The sequence below is a fragment of the Echiichthys vipera genome (genome assembly GCF_963691815.1).
Source record: "Echiichthys vipera genome assembly, chromosome: 6".
NCBI lineage: Eukaryota > Metazoa > Chordata > Actinopteri > Perciformes > Trachinidae > Echiichthys > Echiichthys vipera.
In genome coordinates, this window is record NC_139831.1 from 16,197,150 (window position 1) to 16,221,887 (window position 24,738).

Consider the following 24,738-nt stretch of genomic DNA (forward strand, 5'->3'; position numbering starts at 1 on the left):
ACATTAACACACTGGCCAACAGCGGCCCTAAGAGTACGCAATGAAGAACTACAGAAATGACTAGAGGAAAAAAAAAAATACTGCACACGAGAGTATACAATTGTACATGCACCAAATTCCAATCAATTTGTTGTTAAAACAAATGCAAAACGGTATAATAAGGGGATTATTTAATACTGGTGAATTAAAAACATTATTCAAACATTTAATTATGACAGAGTGCAAAGAAAATGCCATTATGTTGTTATTTTGACATATGGTCGAAGAGGTCAATTAAAATAATAATTATTACCGCTGACATGTACTGTTGAAATACGTAATGCTGGCAAGTCATGGTAGATATATAGATAGCTAGATAGACAGATAGATAGAAATGATTCCTGATGACAAAGTATGCTACTGGTCTGACTGTGGCTTCTGTACCGAAATCAGCAACACGGTGAAGCACAAGCAAGTTCGCCAACACTGTAGTAACAATCCATCAATTCATGCATTATGTAACAAATCACAAACACGCCACCATTGCAAACGCCATTAAGTAATTCAAAGAGAAAAAAGGCCAGGGCGAAGTCCGTGCCTCTGTCCATGGTGCTGATATCAGACTAGTGGTGAATGACGCCTAGTTAGGAATGTATCAGCAACCGAAAACATGCAAAGAGATTACAGCTGATATAACCCAAAATTACCAACCTCCAGGGGAGAGTCTGGTTCATCCAGGATGCTCTTTTCACTCTGTATCCGCTGCATCGTCCCTGTAGAACTGGGGTCCATTATCAGCACGTTCTGACTACCGGCTCTGCCGAACTTACAGTCACTCTTTCTGGAGTCAGTCGTCCTGCACACCTCGTAATTGTATACGTGTTGGAGAGTCCCTGTTCCCAAAGTGTCTGAGTAACGTGGTGGATAATATGGAATCACAGGGAGATTGGAGTGATACATGTTGCGAGACTGTCTCCATCTGTAGATTTTCACTGATATAATAACCACTAAACACGTGATGAAGAGGAAGGAGACTACAGCCAAAGCCAACACTAAGTAAAAAGTCAGGTTGTCGTTGTACTCCTTATCGTGTGTAAAGTCAGTGAACTCAGACAGCACTTCAGGGAAGCTGTCCGCCACCGCCACGTTAACAATGACTGTAGCTGAACGAGAGGGCTGCCCGTTGTCCTCCACGACAATAGTCAGTCTTTGTTTCACAGCATCTTTATCAGTGACTTGGCGGATAGTTCTTATTTCTCCATTCTGTAAGCCCACTTCAAACAGCGCCCTGTCCGTGGCTTTCTGCAGTTTATAGGAGAGCCAGGCATTCTGTCCAGAGTCCACATCAACAGCCACCACTTTAGTCACCAGATAGCCCACATCTGCTGAACGAGGCACCATTTCAGCCACCAGAGAACCACCAGTCTGGACTGGGTACAGAACCTGAGGAGGGTTGTCGTTCTGGTCCTGGATCACTATTTTCACACTAACGTTGCTACTGAGTGGAGGGGAGCCTCCATCCTGCGCTTTGATGCGGAAGTGGTAGTCTTTGATCTGCTCGTAGTCAAAAGAGCGCACTGCATGGATGACTCCACTATCAGCACTAACGGACACATATGAGGAGACTGGCACTCCGTTAACAGAGGAGTCCTCCAGTATGTAAGAAACACGGGCATTCTGGTTCCAGTCAGCGTCTCTGGCTTTCACTGTGAATATAGAGAGGCCTGGTGTGTTGTTTTCGACAACGTAGGCCTCATATGAGCTCCTCTCAAAGACAGGTGCGTTATCATTCACATCAGAGATCTGTAAGGTGAGAGTGACGCTGCTGGAGAGGGAGGGCACTCCTTCATCAGAGCAGGTCACAGTTATATTATATTGGGAAGCGATCTCTCGGTCTAAAGCCACCTCTGTAACTAAAGAATAAAATCCATTTAATGTTGTTTCTATTTTGAAGGGAATGTTGCCGTCTATATTACACTCTACCTCTCCACTGTTCTCTGAATCTGGATCGTTTACACTTAACATAGCTATAACAGTGTTCGGAGGCGAGTCCTCTAATATGGACTCTGATTTAGAAACCACGTTGATGTGAGGCTTATTGTCATTTATATCAAGGACATCAACTATTACTTTGGTGGAATCAGAGAGTCCCCCACTGTCTACAACTTCAATATCCATTTCATAATTTCTCGCCTTTTCATAATCTATTTCACCTATAAGGATAATTTCACCGGTTTTCGAATTCATCTTAAAAAGTTCAGATAAAACACGTTGGCTGCTAGATATCAGATATGATACTTCTCCGTTTGAGCCCATGTCTTTATCAGATGCACTTACAGTGGTTACACTGGTGCCTTTGGGAGAATGTTCCAGTATTTTTGCTCTATACAGCGGTTTAGCGAATGTAGGTGCGTTGTCATTGGCATCTAATACATTGACAAATATCTGCATTGTCCCTGACATCTGAGGCTCTCCTCCGTCTATAGCAGTTAACAACAGGGAAATGTATTCCTGCTTTTCTCGATCTAAAGGCTTCTGTAGAACCATCTCGACCTTTTTGCTTCCACCTGCCTGATTTCCAGGTTTTAATACAAAATTATCAGTTGGAGTGAGCGAGTATTGTTGTAAGCCATTCATCCCAATGTCAGAATCCAAAGCTTTCTCTAATACAAATTTCGACCCTATCACAGCGGACTCGCTGATTTCAAAGCGTTTTTCTGCATTAGTAAAACTGGGAGTATTATCGTTTATGTCGGTGATCTCTACGGTTACACGAAACAGTTCCATTGGATTTTCCAGAATTAACTGGAAATGTAAAGCACAAGGCGTCGTCTCTCCACATAAAGCCTCTCTGTCTATCCTCTCTTGGATAAGGAGGACTCCTCTTTCTTTATTCAGCCCGATGTATTCTACGCTGCCTCCTGTATAGACACGAGCTTTGCCTGATTTCAGTCTTTTAAGATCTAAACCTAAATCATGCGCTATGTTACCAACGACAGAGCCTTTCGCCATTTCTTCGGGAATTGAATAGCTGACCTGACCGAGCACGTCGCTGAGACATAGCACCGAGAGAAACAACAGTACTTGCCGTCTCATTGTTCTCTCTGAAATGGTTTCCTGCACCGTTAAAACAAAAATAATCCCCAAATTCACTCGATAGCAAACTAGAAACAAAACGATGTCGTCCACACTTCAACGATAGGAAGCAAAACAACGTATCCAGTTATATAATTCCTCCCTTGGCTCCTTATGAACGCGGATTGTGTTCTGCCTTTCTCTGATTATATCCAGCGTATGTACACGAAGGGGCAGGACACACAGAGAAAAAAATTACATCTAGTTAAATCGCAACGCGCTTGCCAACAGCGACCCTTTGAGTTGAAAATACAAATTACAACAAGTGATATCAAAGAAGACAACCAGTTTAGTGCAAAGTTGCACTGGTAAGAAACAAAAAACTTATATCAGAGAACATATACTTATATTTCCCAACATAGAAAATGTGATAATATTGTGCTCAATTGATTCAGTAACAATTAAATGCTGTTATTACAAGAGCAGTGTTCTTTGGATTATAGTCTGTATGAAGAGAGGATGAAACATAATAACACAACACATGGACACATTCACTGCTTTCAGCAAAGTTAAGTGTCGCTGTCCATTGTGCTGATTGTTAACACTGAAGCATGGACCCATAGTCGGGTATGTACAAATGGTGATTTTCTGACTGTTGCTGCAATCAGCTTGTGAAATGAATGCACGAGTAACTACCATGAGTTGCAAAAATGAAACATTGTGTTTGCTAAAGTTTTCTAACCTCTAGAGGAGAGTCTGGTTCGTCCAGGATGCTCTTTTCACTCTGTATCCGCTGCATCGTCCCTGTAGAACTGGGGTCCATTATCAGCACGTTCTGACTACCGGCTCTGCCGAACTTACAGTCACTCTTTCTGGAGTCAGTCGTCCTGCACACCTCGTAATTGTACACGTGTTGGAGAGTCCCTGTCCCCAAAGTGTCTGAGTAACGTGGTGGATAATAGGGAATCACAGGGAGATTGGAGTGATACAGGTTGCGAGACTGTCTCCATCTGTAGATTTTCACTGATATAATAACCACTAAACACGTGATGAAGAGGAAGGAGACTACAGCCAAAGCCAACACTAAGTAAAAAGTCAGGTTGTCGTTGTACTCCTTGTCGTGTGTAAAGTCAGTGAACTCAGACAGCACTTCAGGGAAGCTGTCCGCCACCGCCACGTTAACAATGACTGTAGCTGAACGAGAGGGCTGCCCGTTGTCCTCCACGATAACAGTCAGTCTTTGTTTCACAGCATCTTTATCAGTGACTTGGCGGATAGTTCTTATTTCTCCATTCTGTAAGCCCACTTCAAACAGCGCCCTGTCTGTGGCTTTCTGCAGTTTATAGGAGAGCCAGGCATTCTGTCCAGAGTCCACATCAACAGCCACCACTTTAGTCACCAGATAGCCCACATCTGCTGAACGAGGCACCATCTCAGCCACCAGAGAGCCACCAGTCTGGACTGGGTACAGAACCTGAGGAGGGTTGTCGTTCTGGTCTTGGATCAGTATTTTCACTGTCATGTTGCTACTGAGTGGAGGGGAGCCTCCATCCTGCGCTTTGACGCGGAAGTGGAAGTCTTTGATCTGCTCGTAGTCGAAAGAGCGCACTGCATGGATGACTCCACTATCAGCACTAACGGACACATATGAGGAGACTGGCACTCCGTTAACAGAGGAGTCCTCCAGTATGTAAGAAACACGGGCATTCTGGTTCCAGTCAGCGTCTCTGGCTTTCACTGTGAATATAGAGAGGCCTGGTGTGTTGTTTTCTACAATGTAGGCCTCATATGAGCTCCTCTCAAAGACAGGTGCGTTATCATTCACATCAGAGATCTGTAAGGTGAGAGTGACGCTGCTGGAGAGGGAGGGCACTCCCTCATCAGAGCAGGTCACAGTTATATTATATTGGGAAGCGATCTCTCTGTCTAAAGCCACCTCTGTAACTAAAGTATAAAATCCATTTAATGTTGTTTCTATTTTGAAGGGAATGTTACCGTCTATATTACACTCTACCTCACCACTGTTCTCTGAATCTGGATCGTTTACACTTAACATAGCTATAACAGTGTTCGGAGGCGAGTCCTCTAATATGGACTCTGATTTAGAAACCACGTTGATGTGAGGCTTATTGTCATTTATATCAATGACATCAACTATTACTTTAGTGGAATCAGAGAGCCCCCCACTGTCTAAAACTTCAATGTCGATTTGATAATTTCTCGCCTTTTCATAATCTATTTCACCTATTAGGATAATTTCACCGGTTTTCGAATTCATCTTGAACAGTTCCGATGAAATACGTTTGCTGCTAGATATCAGATATGATACTTCTCCGTTTGAGCCCATGTCTTTATCAGATGCACTTACAGTGGTTACACTGGTGCCTTTGGGAGAATGTTCCAGTATTTTTGCTCTATACAGCGGTTTAGCGAATGTAGGTGCGTTGTCATTGGCATCTAATACATTGACAAATATCTGCATTGTCCCTGACATCTGAGGCTCTCCTCCGTCTATAGCAGTTAACAACAGGGAAATGTATTCCTGCTTTTCTCGATCTAAAGGCTTCTGTAGAACCATCTCGACCTTTTTGCTTCCATCTGCTTCATTCTCTAGTTTTAATACAAAATTATCTGTTGGAGTGAGCGAGTATTGTTGTAAGCCATTCATCCCAATGTCAGAATCCAAAGCTTTCTCTAATACAAATTTCGACCCTATCACAGCGGACTCGCTGATTTCAATGCGTTTTTCTGCATTAGTAAAACTGGGAGTATTATCGTTTATGTCGGTGATCTCTACGGTTACACGAAACAGTTCCATTGGATTTTCCAGAATTAACTGGAAATGTAAAGCACAAGGCGTCGTCTCTCCACATAAAGCCTCTCTGTCTATCCTCTCTTGGATAAGGAGGACTCCTCTTTCTTTATTCAGCCCGATGTATTCTACGCTGCCTCCTGTATAGACACGAGCTTTTCCTGATTTCAGTCTTTTAAGATCTAAACCTAAATCATGTGCTATGTTACCAACGACAGAGCCTTTCGCCATTTCTTCGGGAATTGAATAGCTGACCTGACCGAGCACGTCGCTGAGACATAGCACCGAGAGAAACAACAGTACTTGCCGTCTCATTGTTCTCTCTGAAGTGGTTTCCTGCACCGTTAAAGCAAAATAATCCCCAAATGCACTCGATAGCAAACTAGAAACAAAACGATGTCGTCCACACTTCAACGATAGGAAGCAAAACAACGTATCCAGTTATATAATTCCTCCCATGGCTCCTTATGAACGCGGACTGTGTTCTGCCTTTCTCCGATTATATCCAGCGTATGTACACGAAGGGGCAGGACACACAGAAACAAATTACATCTAGTTAAATCGCAACGCGCTTGCCAACAGCGACCCTTTGAGTTGAAAATACAAATTACAACAAGTGATATCAAAGAAGACAAGCAGTTTAGTGCAAAGTTTCACTGGTAAGAAACAAAAAACTTATATCAGAGAACATATACTTATATTTCTCAACATAGAAAATGTGATAATATTGTGCTCAATTGATTCAGTAACAATTAAATGGTGTTATTACAAGAGCAGTGTTCTTTGGATTATAGTCTGTATGAAGAGAGGATGAAACATAATAACACAACACATGGACACATTCACTGCTTTCAGCAAAGTTAAGTGTCGCTGTCCATTGTGCTGATTGTTAACACTGAAGCATGGACCCATAGTCGGGTATTTACAAATGGTGATTTTCTGACTGTTGCTGCAATCAGCTTGTGAAATGAATGCAAGAGAAACTACCATGATTTGCAAAAATGAAACATTGTGTTTGCTAAAGTGTTCTAACCTCTAGAGGAGAGTCTGGTTCGTCCAGGATGCTCTTTTCACTCTGTATCCGCTGCATCGTCCCTGTAGAACTGGGGTCCATTATCAGCACGTTCTGACTACCGGCTCTGCCGAACTTACAGTCACTCTTTCTGGAGTCAGTCGTCCTGCACACCTCGTAATTGTACACGTGTTGGAGAGTCCCTGTCCCCAAAGTGTCTGAGTAACGTGGTGGATAATACGGAATCACAGGGAGATTGGAGTGATACAGGATGCGAGACTGTCTCCACCTGTAGATTTTCACTGATATAATAACCACTAAACACGTGATGAAGAGGAAGGAGACTACAGCCAAAGCCAACACTAAGAAAAAGGTCAGGTTGTCATTGTACTCCTTGTCGTGTGTAAAGTCAGTGAACTCAGACAGCACTTCAGGGAAGCTGTCCGCCACCGCCACGTTAACAATGACTGTAGCTGAACGAGAGGGCTGCCCGTTGTCCTCCACGATAACAGTCAGTCTTTGTTTCACAGCATCTTTATCAGTGACTTGGCGGATAGTTCTTATTTCTCCATTCTGTAAGCCCACTTCAAACAGCGCCCTGTCTGTGGCTTTCTGCAGTTTATAGGAGAGCCAGGCATTCTGTCCAGAGTCCACATCAACAGCCACCACTTTAGTCACCAGATAGCCCACATCTGCTGAACGAGGCACCATTTCAGCCACCAGAGAGCCACCAGTCTGGACTGGGTACAGAACCTGAGGAGGGTTGTCGTTCTGGTCCTGGATCAGTATTTTCACACTAACGTTGCTACTGAGTGGAGGGGAGCCTCCATCCTGCGCTTTGATGCGGAAGTGGAAGTCTTTGATCTGCTCGTAGTCGAAAGAGCGCACTGCATGGATGACTCCACTATCAGCACTAACGGACACATATGAGGAGACTGGCACTCCGTTAACAGAGGAGTCCTCCAGTATGTAAGAAACACGGGCATTCTGGTTCCAGTCAGCGTCTCTGGCTTTCACTGTGAATATAGAGAGGCCTGGTGTGTTGTTTTCTACAATGTAGGCCTCATATGAGCTCCTCTCAAAGACGGGCGCGTTATCATTCACATCCGAGATCTGTAAGGTGAGAGTGACGCTGCTGGAGAGGGAGGGCACTCCTTCATCAGAGCAGGTCACAGTTATATTATACTCAGAATCTCTCTCTCTATCTAAATCACTTTCAGTTACTAGGCTGAAGAATTTTTTCGACGTTGTTTTCATCAGAAATGGCATGTGTTCTTCGATATTACATGCGACTTTGCCATTTTCTCCAGAGTCAGGATCTTGAACATTAAATATAGTTACCACAGTTCCTGGTCGAGAATTTTCTGATATTGAATTAGTTTTAGACACGATATTGATAGACGGGTGATTATCGTTTGTATCTGTCACCTCAACAATAATCTTACAAGAATCGGTTAGTCCTCCATCATCACTAGCTTGGACGTGTATCTCATAGTGCTGTGTCTTTTCATAATCCAGGTTTCCAGACAAAGTTACTACGCCGCTTTCTTCGTCAATTTGAAACAAAACAGGTACATCATCCAATGTGTTTGTTATTGAATATGACACTTTTCCATTTGAGCCTTGATCTGCATCTACAGCACTAACGGTACTCAAAAGCGTGCCCTTCGCAGCAGTCTCTGTTATAGTAACCTTATATACTTCCTGCGTAAATACTGGGGCATTGTCATTTGCGTCTAGCACTGCAATTTCTACTCGCATTGTTCCCGACAGCTGCGGATCGCCGCCATCAGTCGCCGTGAGAGTTAAGGAGAGGTGATCTCGTGTCTCTCTGTCGAGATGTTTTTTTAAAACCATCTCCACCTTTTTACTCCCATCTTGCTGATTTTGAAGCCTTAGATTAAAGTTGTCTGTAGGTTTTAGCGAATAACCCTGCAATCCGTTCACACCGACATCTAGATCCATCGCTCTTTCTAAGACAAATTTTGCTCCAATGATAGCCGACTCACTAATCCTAAATTTCATCTCATCCTTTTTGAATGTGGGTGCATTATCGTTAATGTCATTAATTTCGACTGTAACTGTAAATAATTCAATCGGATCTTCCAGCGTAATTTGAAGATGTAAAGCGCAAGGTGTCGTCTGTCCACAGAGCGCCTCTCTGTCGATTCTCTCTTTCACAAGCAGAGCTCCTCTGTCTTTATTCAGCTCGATGTATTCTGCGTTGTCCTCTGTATATATGCGAGCTTTACCTGCCTTCAATCTTTTTACGTCTAGCCCTAAATCCTGCGCGATGTTACAAACTAACGAGCCTTTTGACATTTCCTCGGGAATGGAGTAGGTGACCTGCCCAAACGCCGAGCTCAGGGACAAAATCGAGAAAAACAACAGTACTTGCCGTCTCATTGTTCTGTCCGACATGTGAAATTCGACAAATACTGTAGATTTAAAGATGAAATCCAAAGCGTTAAGGTCCCTCTGTTACAAAATGTTTCAGAGGAAGATCATCTTCGCGTTTCTTGAGTCCGAAATAAATTTATCGCAGCGCGGATATCTCCCGGTGACTGCCAGGCAGATTGTGTGCAGAATGGGTGTCTCTTTCTCCGTTTAATGTAACAAATGATGAGGGTAGGTTCTACATTGGTCAACAGCGGCCCTGAGAGTCCAAACACTTGCACTGCAGAAAGCTAAACTATGCAGTAAGAGGTTCAGTATGAAGAAATTAATATGACTTTCAATCATTACAAAATGAATCAAGCAACGCCTAACTTTAAAACAAAAACCCGCTCAATTGATAGGCATTATGTAGATGCATATACAGTATTGGGTATTCAGTTGTTGCAAACGTTGCATAGGTAGTTTCTTCAAGTAATGTAATGATTTTAGAATAAAGAATAAATGGGTGTTGTAGAGTTGATCAGAAACAGTTAAATCCTAAAATATCATCTCCAAAATAAATGCTAATTTCATAGTTCCTTTCTAATTGAAAACATATATATAACTGTTTACTGAAGTAGCTTTTTTCTTACAAAGACATTAAAAAAGGTGACTATAATAGAGCAATGTTAAATACTTTTTTTTATCTGTAATACACCTTTTCACTGATGGGATAATAAACTGACCACTGGGAAGAATATTACTACGGTCTACCCTGAGGCAGCTTTTAAAACTTATTTTCCAGAAGGAACTCTTCCCCACTGACTTGACAAGAATGACCAGGGCCAAGCAGGTAAGTCAGGAAACTAAAAACTTGCCTGAATTGGTTGTTTGCAAAAAGATGAAAGATAATGTAATTCACCATAGATGCACCCACCCATGAAAATATTACTCTTAATTTCCCATTTAATTAATATCCATCTATGAGTTATGATCACTACTGACTATTTTCTATGTACTCTCCACATACATAAAATGTAATTGAGAGTGACTTATCATTCTACATTTTAAACTAGCCTATGTTGCTTACTTCCCACAGCTCTGTCCAGTCCGATAAGCAGCTATTAGGATGAAGCTCAAGCAGGAACTCAGACTTAGTAACTTATTCTACTTCACTGAGACATAAGTACACACAGCAAGAGATCCAGGTTGACTACCATCAGAGCAGATCACAACAATGCAACCATAAATCTATTGTCATAGGTATTTTCTTAGCTGATGACCAATAGGTGCTCAACTAGAGGTGGATAACGCAATCAGCATACACAGCAAGGGTGGCGGTAGTGGCAATGTGTTGTGAGCTAAAAAATATTTATTTACAAGTATAGGTATTTCAATATCATGCTAGTAGGTGTTTCTAGTCCTAATAACAAGTACAATGCAGAGCTCATTGCAGACAGTTTCAGTAAGTAATGCCAGAGAGGATCAGTGGATCTCCCAGTGTGTGTGCTGGGTAACTTTAACACTCCCACATCAGTGCTTCCCACCCTATTTAACAGTATGCTATTTTAATTAAATACTGAGAACATGAAAACTGAAATGTGTAATAGTTAGGAACAACCACACTGCTTGCTTTGACACGACTGTCTGGGGAGTCATTTTTAATCTTTCAGAATCAGAATTCTCCTTTATTGTCACTGTACCTAAATGCAGCGATTACAGCAGTCTTGTGCAATACCACATCAGTTCACAGATCTACCCAGTCTTTAGCAACAAAATGAGACGGCTTCCTAGTAATATGCAAAGTAAGATAAAGAGGATTACAATAGTGTAAAGAATCACTAAAGATTTACATTCACAGACATGGTGGAATAATCTTCTGTAAAGGGAAGCTGTAAATATGTGTGTTGCAGTGAATGGGCATAATGCTACACCTGTTTCAATGGTGTGTATTTTGCAGTGTACTTCTCAGGATAGTGCTGTCCAAAACACTGGTGCTGAATAATATTAAACAATAGGCAGGACCCATGGTTTCAATGAGAAATGCGTGAGAATATTGCATTGCTATAAAAATGTTCTTTAGCTAGTTTTTCAACCTTGTCACATAAGTTTGACACTTAATAAAAAGGAAAGCTATATTATATGTCAGATTGACAGGCACAAGTAACATAGGACCTTATCTAAAATTTTCTTAAAATGCACCAGGGTGGAAAAAGTAGATGAAGAACATAAATAAAATCGTTTAAAATCAATCATGCCGAACAAAGAAAAAGCTACTGTGTCTTTGGTTCTGTGGAATACTTTTCTAAATGCAGTGATTCCTTTAAATAGCATATGCAATTATTACCAGAGTATGCAAATAGCCCAATCACCAAAAAAGCAGATACTAGACTATTCTGTAAATTGTTATTCAACTGGAATATATATATATATATATATTTTTTTTAGCATGAATTGCTGTCCCTTAAGCAAGTATTCAAAAGTATTCCTATCATGTTGACACCTAAGGCATGATCAAGGTTGGGCTTTTATGGCTAATTTTAAAAAGGACGAAAATGTAAATGTTGTTGGATTTTTCACAAAACTAAACTATGCATCAGTTTCATGAAACAATTCAAATGTATAGTAGTGAATATTAAAGTTGTATAGGATGTTAGGCTGTAAGGAGGAAAAACTAGCTAAATAAGAAACAAAGTGCATTGGGTCATGGTTATTAGTTTTCCAAGAGCTCAGTGTTAAGAGAGAAACATGATTAATAGATAGAAACAAGCGATGTCATGAAAAGTAACAGCGCAACTCTTTGTTTCATTCCTTGAGACTAACCTCCAGAGGAGAGTCAGGTTCGTCCAGGATGCTCTTTTCACTCTGTATCCGCTGCATCGTCCCTGTAGAACTGGGGTCCATTATCAGCACGTTTTGACTACCGGCTCTGCCGAACTTACAGTCACTCTTTCTGGAGTCAGTCGTCCTGCACACCTCGTAATTGTACACGTGTTGGAGAGTCCCTGTCCCCAAAGTGTCTGAGTAACGTGGTGGATAATAGGGAATCACAGGGAGATTGGAGTGATACAGGATGCGAGACTGTCTCCATCTGTAGATTTTCACTGATATAATAACCACTAAACACGTGATGAAGAGGAAGGAGACTACAGCCAAAGCCAACACTAAGAAAAAAGTCAGGTTGTCGTTGTACTCCTTGTCGTGTGTAAAGTCAGTGAACTCAGACAGCACTTCAGGGAAGCTGTCCGCCACCGCCACGTTAACAATGACTGTAGCTGAACGAGAGGGCTGCCCGTTGTCCTCCACGATAACAGTCAGTCTTTGTTTCACAGCATCTTTATCAGTGACTTGGCGGATAGTTCTTATTTCTCCATTCTGTAAGCCCACTTCAAACAGCGCCCTGTCTGTGGCTTTCTGCAGTTTATAGGAGAGCCAGGCATTCTGTCCAGAGTCCACATCAACAGCCACCACTTTAGTCACCAGATAGCCCACATCTGCTGAACGAGGCACCATTTCAGCCACCAGAGAGCCACCAGTCTGGACTGGGTACAGAACCTGAGGAGGGTTGTCGTTCTGGTCCTGGATCAGTATTTTCACAGTCACGTTGCTACTGAGTGGAGGGGAGCCTCCATCCTGCGCTTTGACGCGGAAGTGGAAGTCTTTGATCTGCTCGTAGTCGAAAGAGCGCACTGCATGGATGACTCCACTATCAGCACTAACGGACACATATGAGGAGATTGGCACTCCGTTAACAGAGGAGTCCTCCAGTATGTAAGAAACACGGGCATTCTGGTTCCAGTCAGCGTCTCTGGCTTTCACTGTGAATATAGAGAGGCCTGGTGTGTTGTTTTCGACAATGTTGGCCTCATATGAGCTCCTCTCAAAGACAGGAGCGTTATCATTCACATCAGAGATCTGTAAGGTGAGAGTGACGCTGCTGGAGAGGGAGGGTACTCCTTCATCAGAGCAGGTCACAGTGATATTATATTGAGAAGCGATCTCTCTGTCTAATTCACTGTCTGTAACTAAACTATAGAAATCACTGGAAGGTGTGGTAATAGTAAAAGGTATGTTACCATTTATTCTGCAGTTCACTTGACCATTGCTACCTGAATCTGGGTCAAGGACACTGAAAATAACTATAACTGTATTTTGTGGAGAGTCTTCTGGGACTGAATCGGACTTGGAAAGTATACTGATAACAGGCTTATTGTCATTAATATCAATGACATCAACAATAATCTTACTAGAATCAGAAAGACCACCACTGTCTTTAGCCTCAATATCAATTTGGTAATATTTGGCCTTTTCAAAGTCAACTTCACCAACTAATATTACTTCCCCGTTTTCATTTATTGTAAATATATCAGACACACCGTCTTCAGTGGTCGACACTGAATAAAACACTTCCCCGTGTGTTCCTTTATCTGCATCAGAAGCACTCACTGTTATCAATGCTGTTCCTTTGTTAGAATTTTCGGCTATGGCTGCCTTGTAAACTGACTGCATAAAAACAGGCGCATTGTCGTTTACATCGAGTACGGTCACATAAATCTTAACAGTACCAGACATCTGAGGTTCTCCTCCATCTACAGCTGTTAATAACAAAGATATTTTATCCTCTTTCTCTCGATCCAACGGCCTGTGTAAGACCATTTCGACCTTTTTATTTCCATCTGCCTGACTTTGTATTTTCAGGAGAAAATTATCAGTAGGATTCAAGCTGTAATTTTTCAGGCCATTTACGCCAATATCTGCATCAACTGCTCTGTCTAACACAAATTTAGATCCTGTAACGGCTGATTCGCTAATTTCAAAACGTTTCTCGTCATTTTTAAAACCGGGACTGTTGTCGTTGATGTCTGTAATCTCTACTGTTATTCGAAAAAGCACCATTGGATTTTCTAGGATAATCTGCAAATGTAAAGCACAAGGCGTCGTCTGTCTGCAGAGCGACTCTCTGTCGATCCTCTCTTTCACGAGGAGGACTCCCCTTTCTCTACTGAGCTCAATGTATTCTGCACTGTCGCCCGTAAATATACGGGCTTTACCAGACTTTAGTCTTTTCACATCCAAACCTAAATCCTGTGCTATGTTACCCACCACAGAGCCCTTTGCCATTTCCTCCGGAATAGAGTAGCTGACCTGACCGAGAACTGAACCGAGAGAGAAGATCGAGGCGAAAAACAGTACTTGCCAACTCATTGTCCTATCCATTGTTTACGTTTGCGACCCAAAAAAATGTGTTACACTCAATTCCACAATAAAAATATCTCCATCCGAAAATGAATTGAAAAGGAATATCGAGTAGATCCACAAATGTCGAATGAGAGACTGTCAGCTCAGCGTGTCCAGTCCGTGAACAGTGCCTGCTCCCTTTTTCTTTCTCTGAAATAACGACATGACATGGGAGGATCTGCTTCAAATCCTCCCCAAAGCTACAACACGTTAACCAACAGCGGCCCATGGAGTTCAAAAAGTGAAATTGCAAGAAAGGTTAACCTATTATGAGTTGGAATACTTAAGGGCCATGAATTATATGTAATACTGGTGTAATAAAAATAACTTTAAAATTATTAATCAAAAAGGCGGCGCCCTTTATCCAAACGTTACAAAAATGGCATTTAACTAAAAAAAAACAAAAAACAAACATAACAAAAAGAACATTACTACAACTATAAGGCAGACATGAAGGGAGAGGGAGAGGGGGCGGGGGTTTAGATAGTCAATTACAAAGTATGGCCTCTGTCCGTGGTGCTGAAATCCTTAGGTCAGTGATAAGAAATACATTTCAACATGTAGCTTTGCAATAACCAACATGTGGAAGTTTCTAACCTCTAGAGGAGAGTCTGGTTCGTCCAGGATGCTCTTTTCACTCTGTATCCGCTGCATCGTCCCTGTAGAACTGGGGTCCATTATCAGCACGTTCTGACTACCGGCTCTGCCGAACTTACAGTCACTCTTTCTGGAGTCAGTCGTCCTGCACACCTCGTAATTGTACACGTGTTGGAGAGTCCCTGTCCCCAGAGTGTCTGAGTAACGTGGTGGATAATATGGAATCACAGGGAGATTGGAGTGATACAGGATGCGAGACTGTCTCCATCTGTATATTTTCACTGATATAATAACCACTAAACACGTGATGAAGAGGAAGGAGACTACAGCCAAAGCCAACACTAAGTAAAAAGTCAGGTTGTCGTTGTACTCCTTGTCGTGTGTAAAGTCAGTGAACTCAGACAGCACTTCAGGGAAGCTGTCCGCCACCGCCACGTTAACAACGACTGTAGCTGAACGAGAGGGCTGCCCGTTGTCCTCCACGATAACAGTCAGTCTTTGTTTCACAGCATCTTTATCAGTGACTTGGCGGATAGTTCTTATTTCTCCATTCTGTAAGCCCACTTCAAACAGCGCCCTGTCTGTGGCTTTCTGCAGTTTATAGGAGAGCCAGGCATTCTGTCCAGAGTCCACATCAACAGCCACCACCTTAGTCACCAGATAGCCCACATCTGCTGAACGAGGCACCATTTCAGCCACCAGAGAGCCACCAGTCTGGACTGGGTACAGAACCTGAGGAGGGTTGTCGTTCTGGTCCTGGATCAGTATTTTCACACTCACGTTGCTACCGAGTGGAGGGGAGCCTCCATCCTGCGCTTTGACGCGGAAGTGGAAGTCTTTGATCTGTTCGTAGTCAAAAGAGCGCACTGCATGGATGACTCCACTATCAGCAGTAACGGACACATATGAGGAGACTGGCACTCCGTTAACAGAGGAGTCCTCCAGTATGTAAGAAACACGGGCATTCTGGTTCCAGTCAGCGTCTCTGGCTTTCACTGTGAATATAGAGAGGCCAGGTGTGTTGTTTTCTACAATGTAGGCCTCATATGAGCTCCTCTCAAAGACAGGCGCGTTATCATTCACATCAGAGATCTGTAAGGTGAGAGTGACGCTGCTGGAGAGGGAGGGCACTCCTTCATCAGAGCAGGTCACAGTTATATTATATTGAGAAGCGACCTCTCTGTCTAAATCACTGTCTGTCACTAAACTATAAAACATATTTGTGGATGTTTTTAAAATGAAAGGTATATTTTCGCTGATAAAGCATTTTACGTTTCCGTTTTCTCCTGAATCTAAGTCCTCAATATTTATCATTGTAACGACTGTGTTGAGTTCTGCATCCTCTGAAATCACATTTGACTTCGACATTATGTTGATTTCAGGCCTGTTGTCATTTACATCTTGCACATCGACGATTAATTTACAGGAGTCCGTGAGTCCTCCATCGTCACTAGCACGTAAATGTATCTGAAAGTTTCTTGACTTTTCGAAGTCAATATTTCCAATTAAACTAACTTCACCGTTTTCTTCATCTACCTCAAACACTTTCCTTACATGTTCTAACGTATTCGTGATTGAATAAGTTATTTTACCATTTGACCCCTGATCTGCATCTGAGGCTGAAACAGTGGCAACAACTGTGCCTTTAGGTGAGTTCTCAGTAACTGTAGCTTTGTATGTTTGCTGTGTGAAAACGGGGGCATTATCATTAGCGTCTAAAACTGTGATGACAATCATCATTGTTCCTGACATCTGCGGCTCTCCTCCATCTACAGCCGTTAACACTAGAGATATCTGCTCTTGTTTCTCTCTGTCTAAAGGCTTCTGTAGCACCATCTCTACATTTTTATTCCCATCTGTGTTTTTTTCCAGTTTAAGCGAAAAATTATCAGTTGGTTTTAAATCATAGTTTTGAACACCATTAATCCCAACATCAAGATCCACTGCCCTCTCCAGCACAAATTTTGCCCCGATCACAGCTGACTCACTTATTTTAAAGCTAATTTCATTTTTCTCAAAGGTTGGTGCATGATCATTGATATCAGTGATCTGGACGGTTACAGTATAAAACTCCATAGGATTTTCTAAAATAATCTGAAAATGTAAAGCGCAAAGCGCCGTCTCAGTGCACAGCACCTCTCTGTCGATCCTTTCTTTGACGAGGAGGACTCCCTTCTCTCTGTTCAGCTCGATGTACTCGTCGCTGTTCCTAGTATAGATCTTGGCTTTACCTGATAACAAACGCTTTATTTCGAAACCTAAATCTTGTGCTATGTTGCCCACTAACGATCCTTTCGCCATTTCCTCCGGAATAGAGTAGCTGACCTGCCCGAACACGATGTCGAGGGTTAGCAGAGAGATAAACAACAGTACTTGCCGATTCATTGTTCTATCCGATTTGCTCCACAGTCGGCTTTTATCCGTACAAAAATGAATATCGTTCAGAATCCAATGTCAAATCTCAAATGAACAGTTGCATAATCCACGCATTGGAAGCGAATCTCTTGCAGATGCAAATCTCTCCTCTTATTTTTCACAAAATGCTCCAGAACCATAATTGTGCGTTCTTCGCCCGTCGTGTTCTCTCTGTACTGTTTCGACGTTACATGGGAGGTGCTGCTACTACCCTGCTCTCATTCATCGACACTCTGGTCAACAGCGGCCCTAAGAGTCCACATCATAAAACTGCAGAACAGCAACTAACATTCAGCTCAACATACCTCACTGTAAACCATCTAGTAATTAGTTTCAATACACACATGAAGCAAATATACTGGGCTTCATTAAGGACTATAAGGACACGTTTTTAAATGATCATGTTGACTTGTAGGTCATTAATCATGGATTTAAAGATAATAAATTACAAAATGAGAGACACCGCGTTAAACAGATCGTGCAGGTGTGTCAGAGATTGGAATGGATATGAAGTCAGATTGAAAGACTGGAAATGGAAACTATCTTCCAAAATAAAAAGGGATTGTCTAAAACATTATAGACGAAAATGGAGAAGAAGACAAAAATGTACTGGTATCAAAACGGTGGAAACAGCAGTTGACAGGCAGGTTAAACAAGCTGCTGTATGTCGCTGTCCGAAGTTCTGAAGTGGATCAACTCTGAGTGAGAAGTGAAAATACTTATTTTCTACTTCCATTATCTCCACTACTACTACTGCTGCTCCTGCTACTACTACTACTACCATTACTACTACTTATAATAATCCTTTGTTTTTCTTAAAACAATACATCATGTCTTTCCAGATTCCCACTTGAATTAAACTAAAATGTCTAAAAACGTAAATAGTCTACAAACTACAGTCTTCTAATCGCACAATAAGCACGGGAATTGTATATACCCTGTTTGTTACTCAAATAAATAAGATGTGTACCATGAACTACACTTTAAATACATAATAATACACTGAAACAGTATAAAATCAGTCTAACCTCTAGAGGAGAGTCTGGTTCGTCCAGGATGCTCTTTTCACTCTGTATCCGCTGCATCGTCCCTGTAGAACTGGGGTCCATTATCAGCACGTTCTGACTACCGGCTCTGCCGAACTTACAGTCACTCTTTCTGGAGTCAGTCGTCCTGCACACCTCGTAATTGTACACGTGTTGGAGAGTCCCTGTCCCCAAAGTGTCTGAGTAACGTGGTGGATAATAGGGAATCACAGGGAGATTGGAGTGATACAGGATGCGAGACTGTCTCCACCTGTATATTTTCACTGATATAATAACCACTAAACACGTGATGAAGAGGAAGGAGACTACAGCCAAAGCCAACACTAAGTAAAAAGTCAGGTTGTCATTGTACTCCTTGTCGTGTGTAAAGTCAGTGAACTCAGACAGCACTTCAGGGAAGCTGTCCGCCACCGCCACGTTAACAATGACTGTAGCTGAACGAGAGGGCTGCCCGTTGTCCTCCACGATAACAGTCAGTCTTTGTTTCACAGCATCTTTATCAGTGACTTGGCGGATAGTTCTTATTTCTCCATTCTGTAAGCCCACTTCAAACAGCGCCCTGTCTGTGGCTTTCTGCAGTTTATAGGAGAGCCAGGCATTCTGTCCAGAGTCCACATCAACAGCCACCACTTTAGTCACCAGATAGCCCACATCTGCTGAACGAGGCACCATCTCAGCCACCAGAGAGCCACCAGTCTGGACTGGGTACAGAACCTGAGGAGGGTTGTCGTTCTGGTCCTGGATCAGTATTTTCACACTCACGTTGCTACTGAGTGGAGGGGAGCCTCCATCCTGCGCTTTGACGCGGAAGTGGAAGTCTTTGATCTGCTCGTAGTCGAAAGAGCGCACTGCATGGATGACTCCACTATCAGCACTAACGGACACATATGAGGAGACTGGCACTCCGTTAACAGAGGAGTCCTCCAGTATGTAAGAAACACGGGCATTCTGGTTCCAGTCAGCGTCTCTGGCTTTCACTGTGAATATAGAGAGGCCTGGTGTGTTGTTTTCGACAATGTAGGCCTCATATGAGCTCCTCTCAAAGACAGGCGCGTTATCATTCACATCCGAGATCTGTAAGGTGAGAGTGACGCTGCTGGAGAGGGAGGGCACTCCTTCATCAGAGCAGGTCACAGTTATATTATATTGAGAAGCGATCTCTCTGTCTAATTCACTGTCTGTCACTAAACTATAGAATTTATGTGTAGATGTTTTTAAAATAAATGGTATATTTTCGCCGATAAAGCATTTAACGTTCCCGTTTTCTCCCGAGTCCTTGTCTTGGATATTTATCATGGTAACGACTGTATTGAGTTCTGCATCCTCTGATATGACAGTTGACTTTGACATTATGTCAATTTCAGGCTTGTTATCATTTACATCTTGTACATCGACAATTAATTTGCACGAATCTGTGAGTCCTCCCTCATCACTAGCAAGTAAATTTATTTGATAGTTTCTCGATTCTTCAAAATCTATACTTCCTAGTAAACTAACTTCACCATTTTCCTCATTCACCTCAAACACGTTCCTGACTTCATCCAACGTATTCGTGATTGAATAAGTTATTTTACCATTTAAACCCTGATCTGCATCTGAGGCTGAAACAGTGGCCACAACTGTGCCTTTAGGTGAGTTCTCATATACTGCAGCTTTGTATGTTTGCTGTGTGAACACGGGGGCATTATCATTAGCGTCTAAAACTGTGATGACAATCATCATTGTTCCTGACATCTGCGGCTCTCCTCCATCTACAGCCGTTAACACTAGAGATATCTGCTCTTGTTTCTCTCTGTCTAAAGGCTTTTGTAGCACCATCTCTACATTTTTATTTCCATCAGCGTTATTACGGAGCTTAAGAGCGAAATTATCAGTTGGTTTTAAATCATACCTTTGAAGATCATTAATTCCAACATCAAGATCCACTGCCCTTTCCAGCACAAATTTTGCCCCGATCACAGCTGACTCACTTATTTTGAATTTCATCTCACTCTTTTCAAATGTTGGTGAATTATCATTGATATCAGTGATCTGGACTGTAACACTGTAAAACTCCATAGGATTTTCCAAAATAATCTGAAAATGTAGAGCACAAGGCGTCGTCTGTCTGCAGAGCGCCTCTCTGTCGATTCTCTCTTTAACAAGGATGACTCCTCTTTCTCTGCTCAGCTCGATGTACTGATCGCTGTCTCGGGTATAGATCCGCGCTTTACCAGATGCTAGACGTTTGGTTTGTAAACCTAAATCATGTGCTATGTTGCCTACTAAAGATCCTTTGGCCATTTCCTCCGGAATAGTGTAGCTGACCTGCCCGAACACCTCGCCGACAGAGAGGAGACAGATGAACAGCAGCACTTGCCTTTTCATTGTTCTATCCGGTTTTCTTCCGTTTAGTTCGTTGTTTTTATAGCCCACAAAAACTGATATCGAGTCCGGTAATAAACGTTAATCCAGCCTCTGTTTAATCCACACACGAGAAATAAAGTCCCAAAGATCGACGTCTCCTTTCCAAATATGCTACATGACTCGGGTGTCCGTCCTTCACCGTCGAGCTCTTTCTTTATTATGTCGATGTAACATGGGAGGGACTGCTACAACTCTACTGTCAGCCGTCGACACTCTGGTCAACAGCGGCCCTATGAGTTCACATTGCAAAACTGCAGAAATTCAACATAAACTAATCACTGTTCAGAAGACTCACTGTCAAAAAATCCGAAGTTGTGAATGAAAGGGATTTTACGTATTGGTAATGCAGATATATTCCCAAACCTAAGTTTGCTATAGCTATGGTTGTATGTTTAGCAGTCACTTTTTAAGTCAGTTTGACAATATAATGCCGGATTATTGTACTGCGTCATTGAAAAAACAACAAAACAATTTGATTTAAAGCAGAAACAGCAGATTAACAAGTAAGAAACAATTTGGCCACATTACTGAATAATGTACAAACCGATCTATTGACATAACTTTGAAGCAGCACCGAGGAGAGGGTAAAACAGCTGGGTTAAATTATTGCCGCTGTCCGAGGTTCTGAAATGTAGAAATTAACTACCGACATCACTAACAAGTGCAGCCCAAAACCACGGATCCGTGTGCCAAATTAAGCAAACTACCCCATGAAGGATGCCCACAAAACAAATTAAAACCAGCCACGAAGACTATGTAATAATTTTACCAAAAAATGTGCTTCAAATAAATAAAAAATAATCTATTGATAATTATGTGTAGAAACAAATTTAAAGCAGACCAACCTCCAGAGGAGAGTCTGGTTCATCCAGGATGCTCTTTTCACTCTGTATCCGCTGCATCGTCCCTGTAGAACTGGGGTCCATTATCAGCACGTTCTGACTACCGGCTCTGCCGAACTTACAGTCACTCTTTCTGGAGTCAGTCGTCCTGCACACCTCGTAATTGTACACGTGTTGGAGAGTCCCTGTCCCCAGAGTGTCTGAGTAACGTGGTGGATAATATGGAATCACAGGGAGATTGGAGTGATACAGGATGCGAGACTGTCTCCACCTGTAGATTTTCACTGATATAATAACCACTAAACACGTGATGAAGAGGAAGGAAACTACAGCCAAAGCCAACACTAAGAAAAAAGTCAGGTTGTCGTTGTACTCCTTGTCGTGTGTAAAGTCAGTGAACTCAGACAGCACTTCAGGAAAGCTGTCCGCCACCGCCACGTTAACAATGACTGTAGCTGAACGAGAGGGCTGCCCGTTGTCCTCCACGATAACAGTCAGTCTTTGTTTCACAGCATCTTTATCAGTGACTTGGCGGATAGTTCTTATTTCTCCATTCTGTAAGCCCACTTCAAACAGCGCCCTGTCTGTGGCTTTCTGCAGTTTATAGGAGAGCCAGGCATTCTGTCCAGAGTCCACATCAACAGCCACCACTTTAGTCACCAGATAGCCCACATCTGCTGAACGAGGCACCATTTCAGCCACCAGAGAGCCACCAGTCTGGACTGGGTACAGAACCTGAGGAGGGTTGTCGTTCTGGTCCTGGATCAGTATTTTCACACTCACGTTGCTACTGAGTGTAGGGGAGCCTCCATCCTGCGCTTTGACGCGGAAGTGGAAGTCTTTGATTTGCTCGTAGTCGAAAGAGCGCACTGCATGGATGACTCCACTATCAGCACTAACGGACACATATGAGGAGACTGGCACTCCGTTAACAGAGGAGTCCTCCAGTATGTAAGAAACACGGGCATTCTGGTTCCAGTCAGCGTCTCTGGCTTTCACTGTGAATATAGAGAGGCCTGGTGTGTTGTTTTCTACAATGTAGGCCTCATATGAGCTCCTCTCAAAGACAGGCGCGTTATCATTCACATCAGAGATCTGTAAGGTGAGAGTGACGCTGCTGGAGAGGGAGGGCACTCCTTCATCAGAGCAGGTCACAGTTATATTATATTGGGAAGCCCTCTCTCTGTCTAATTCACTGTCGGTCACTAAACTATAGAAATTATGTGTAGATGTTTTTAAAATGAAAGGTATATTTTCGCTGATGAAGCATTTTACGTTTCCGTTTTCTCCCGAATCTAAGTCCTCAATATTTATCATTGTAACGACTGTGTTGAGTTCCGCATCCTCCGATATAACAGTTGACTTTGACATTATGTTGACTTCAGGTCTGTTGTCATTTATATCTTGCACATCGAGAATTAACTTACAAGAATCTGTGAGTCCTCCCTCATCACTCGCAAGCAAATTTATCTGAAAGTGTCTTGCCTTTTCAAAGTCAATATCACCAATTAATGAAACTTCACCGCTTTCCTCATTTACCTCAAAGACTTTCCTGACATTGTCTAACGTATTCGTGATTGAATAAGTTATTTTACCATTTAAACCCTGATCTGCATCTGAGGCTGAAACAGTGGCAACAACTGTGCCTTTAGGTGAGTTCTCAGTAACTGCAGCTTTGTATGTTTGCTGTGTGAAAACGGGGGCATTATCATTGACGTCTAAAACTGTGATGACAATCATCATTGTTCCTGACATCTGCGGCTCTCCTCCATCTACAGCCGTTAACACTAGAGATATCTGCTCTTGTTTCTCTCTGTCTAAAGGCTTCTGTAGCACCATCTCTACGTTTTTATTCCCGTCAGCGTTATTATGCAGTTTTAGAGCAAAATGATCCGTTGGTTTTAATTCGTAGTTTTTAAGATCATTAATTCCAACATCAAGATCCACTGCCCTCTCCAGCACAAATTTTGCCCCGATCACGGCTGACTCACTTATTTTGAATTTCATCTCATTTTTCTCAAAGGTTGGTGCATGATCATTGATATCAGTGATCTGGACGGTTACAGTGTAAAACTCCATAGGATTTTCTAAAATAATCTGAAAATGTAAAGCGCAAAGTGCCGTCTCAGTGCACAGCACCTCTCTGTCGATCCTTTCTTTGACGAGGAGGACTCCCTTCTCTCTGTTCAGCTCGATGTACTCGTCGCTGTTCCTAGTATAGATCTTGGCTTTACCTGATAACAAACGCTTTATTTCGAAACCTAAATCTTGTGCTATGTTGCCCACTAACGATCCTTTCGCCATTTCCTCCGGAATAGAGTAGCTGACCTGCCCGAACACGATGTCGAGGGTAAGCAGAGAGATAAACAACAGTACTTGCCGATTCATTGTTCTATCCGATTTGCTCCACAGTCGGCTTTTATCCGTACAAAAATGAATATCGTTCAGATTCCAATGTCAAATCTCAAATGAACAGTTGCATAATCCACGCATTGGAAGCGAATCTCTTGCAGATGGAAATCTCTCCTCTTATTTTTCACAAAATGCTCGAGAACCACAATTGTGCGTTCTTCGCCCGTCGTGTTCTCTCTGTACTGTGTCGACGTTACATGGGAGGTGCTGCTACTACCCTGCTCTCATTCATCGACACTCTGGTCAACAGCGGCCCTAAGAGTCCACATCATAAAACTGCAGAACAGCAACTAACATTCAGCTCAACACACCTCACTGTAAACCATCTAGTAATTAGTTTTAAAACACACATGTTACAAATATACTGGGCTTCATTAAAGACTACAGGGACACGTTTTTTAAATGATCATGTTGACTTTTAGGTCATTAATCATGGATTTAAAGATAATAAATTACAAAATGAGAGACACCGCGTTAAACAGATCGTGCAGGTGTGTCAGAGATTGGATAAATATGAAGTCAGATTGA

The 24,738-nt window shown here is 42.3% G+C and overlaps 6 protein-coding genes across 6 annotated transcripts; all 6 read right to left on the bottom strand.

The window, feature by feature from the left end:
• Positions 1 to 660: 660 nt before the first annotated feature.
• Positions 661 to 3,075, bottom strand: LOC310947985 (protocadherin beta-16-like; the record flags this gene model as incomplete). Its single annotated transcript, XM_083914976.1, has 1 exon — positions 661 to 3,075. One exon carries the CDS (start codon positions 3,073 to 3,075, stop codon positions 661 to 663), a length of 2,415 nt encoding a protein of 804 aa, XP_083771102.1.
• A 706-nt stretch (positions 3,076 to 3,781) lies between these two features.
• Positions 3,782 to 6,181, bottom strand: LOC310948261 (protocadherin beta-16-like; the record flags this gene model as incomplete). Its single annotated transcript, XM_083915325.1, has 1 exon — positions 3,782 to 6,181. One exon carries the CDS (start codon positions 6,179 to 6,181, stop codon positions 3,782 to 3,784), a length of 2,400 nt encoding a protein of 799 aa, XP_083771451.1.
• A 703-nt stretch (positions 6,182 to 6,884) lies between these two features.
• LOC310948259 (protocadherin beta-16-like) lies at positions 6,885 to 9,299 on the bottom strand (the record flags this gene model as incomplete). The annotated part of the gene is made up of 1 exon (XM_083915323.1): positions 6,885 to 9,299. One exon carries the CDS (start codon positions 9,297 to 9,299, stop codon positions 6,885 to 6,887), a length of 2,415 nt encoding a protein of 804 aa, XP_083771449.1.
• A 2,760-nt stretch (positions 9,300 to 12,059) lies between these two features.
• On the bottom strand, positions 12,060 to 17,474 carry LOC310947986 (protocadherin gamma-A5-like; the record flags this gene model as incomplete). Its single annotated transcript, XM_083914977.1, has 2 exons — positions 12,060 to 13,296; positions 16,306 to 17,474. The coding sequence occupies 2 exons, from the start codon at positions 17,472 to 17,474 to the stop codon at positions 12,060 to 12,062; spliced, it is 2,406 nt and encodes an 801-aa protein (XP_083771103.1).
• Positions 17,475 to 18,487: 1,013 nt separating this feature from the next.
• Positions 18,488 to 21,017, bottom strand: LOC310947987 (protocadherin beta-16-like; the record flags this gene model as incomplete). The annotated part of the gene is made up of 1 exon (XM_083914978.1): positions 18,488 to 21,017. The coding sequence occupies exon 1, from the start codon at positions 20,915 to 20,917 to the stop codon at positions 18,488 to 18,490; it is 2,430 nt and encodes an 809-aa protein (XP_083771104.1). The 5' UTR covers positions 20,918 to 21,017.
• Positions 21,018 to 21,786: 769 nt separating this feature from the next.
• LOC310948268 (protocadherin beta-16-like) lies at positions 21,787 to 24,192 on the bottom strand (the record flags this gene model as incomplete). The annotated part of the gene is made up of 1 exon (XM_083915332.1): positions 21,787 to 24,192. Exon 1 carries the CDS (start codon positions 24,184 to 24,186, stop codon positions 21,787 to 21,789), a length of 2,400 nt encoding a protein of 799 aa, XP_083771458.1. The 5' UTR covers positions 24,187 to 24,192.
• Between the last annotated feature and the right edge of the window lie 546 nt (positions 24,193 to 24,738).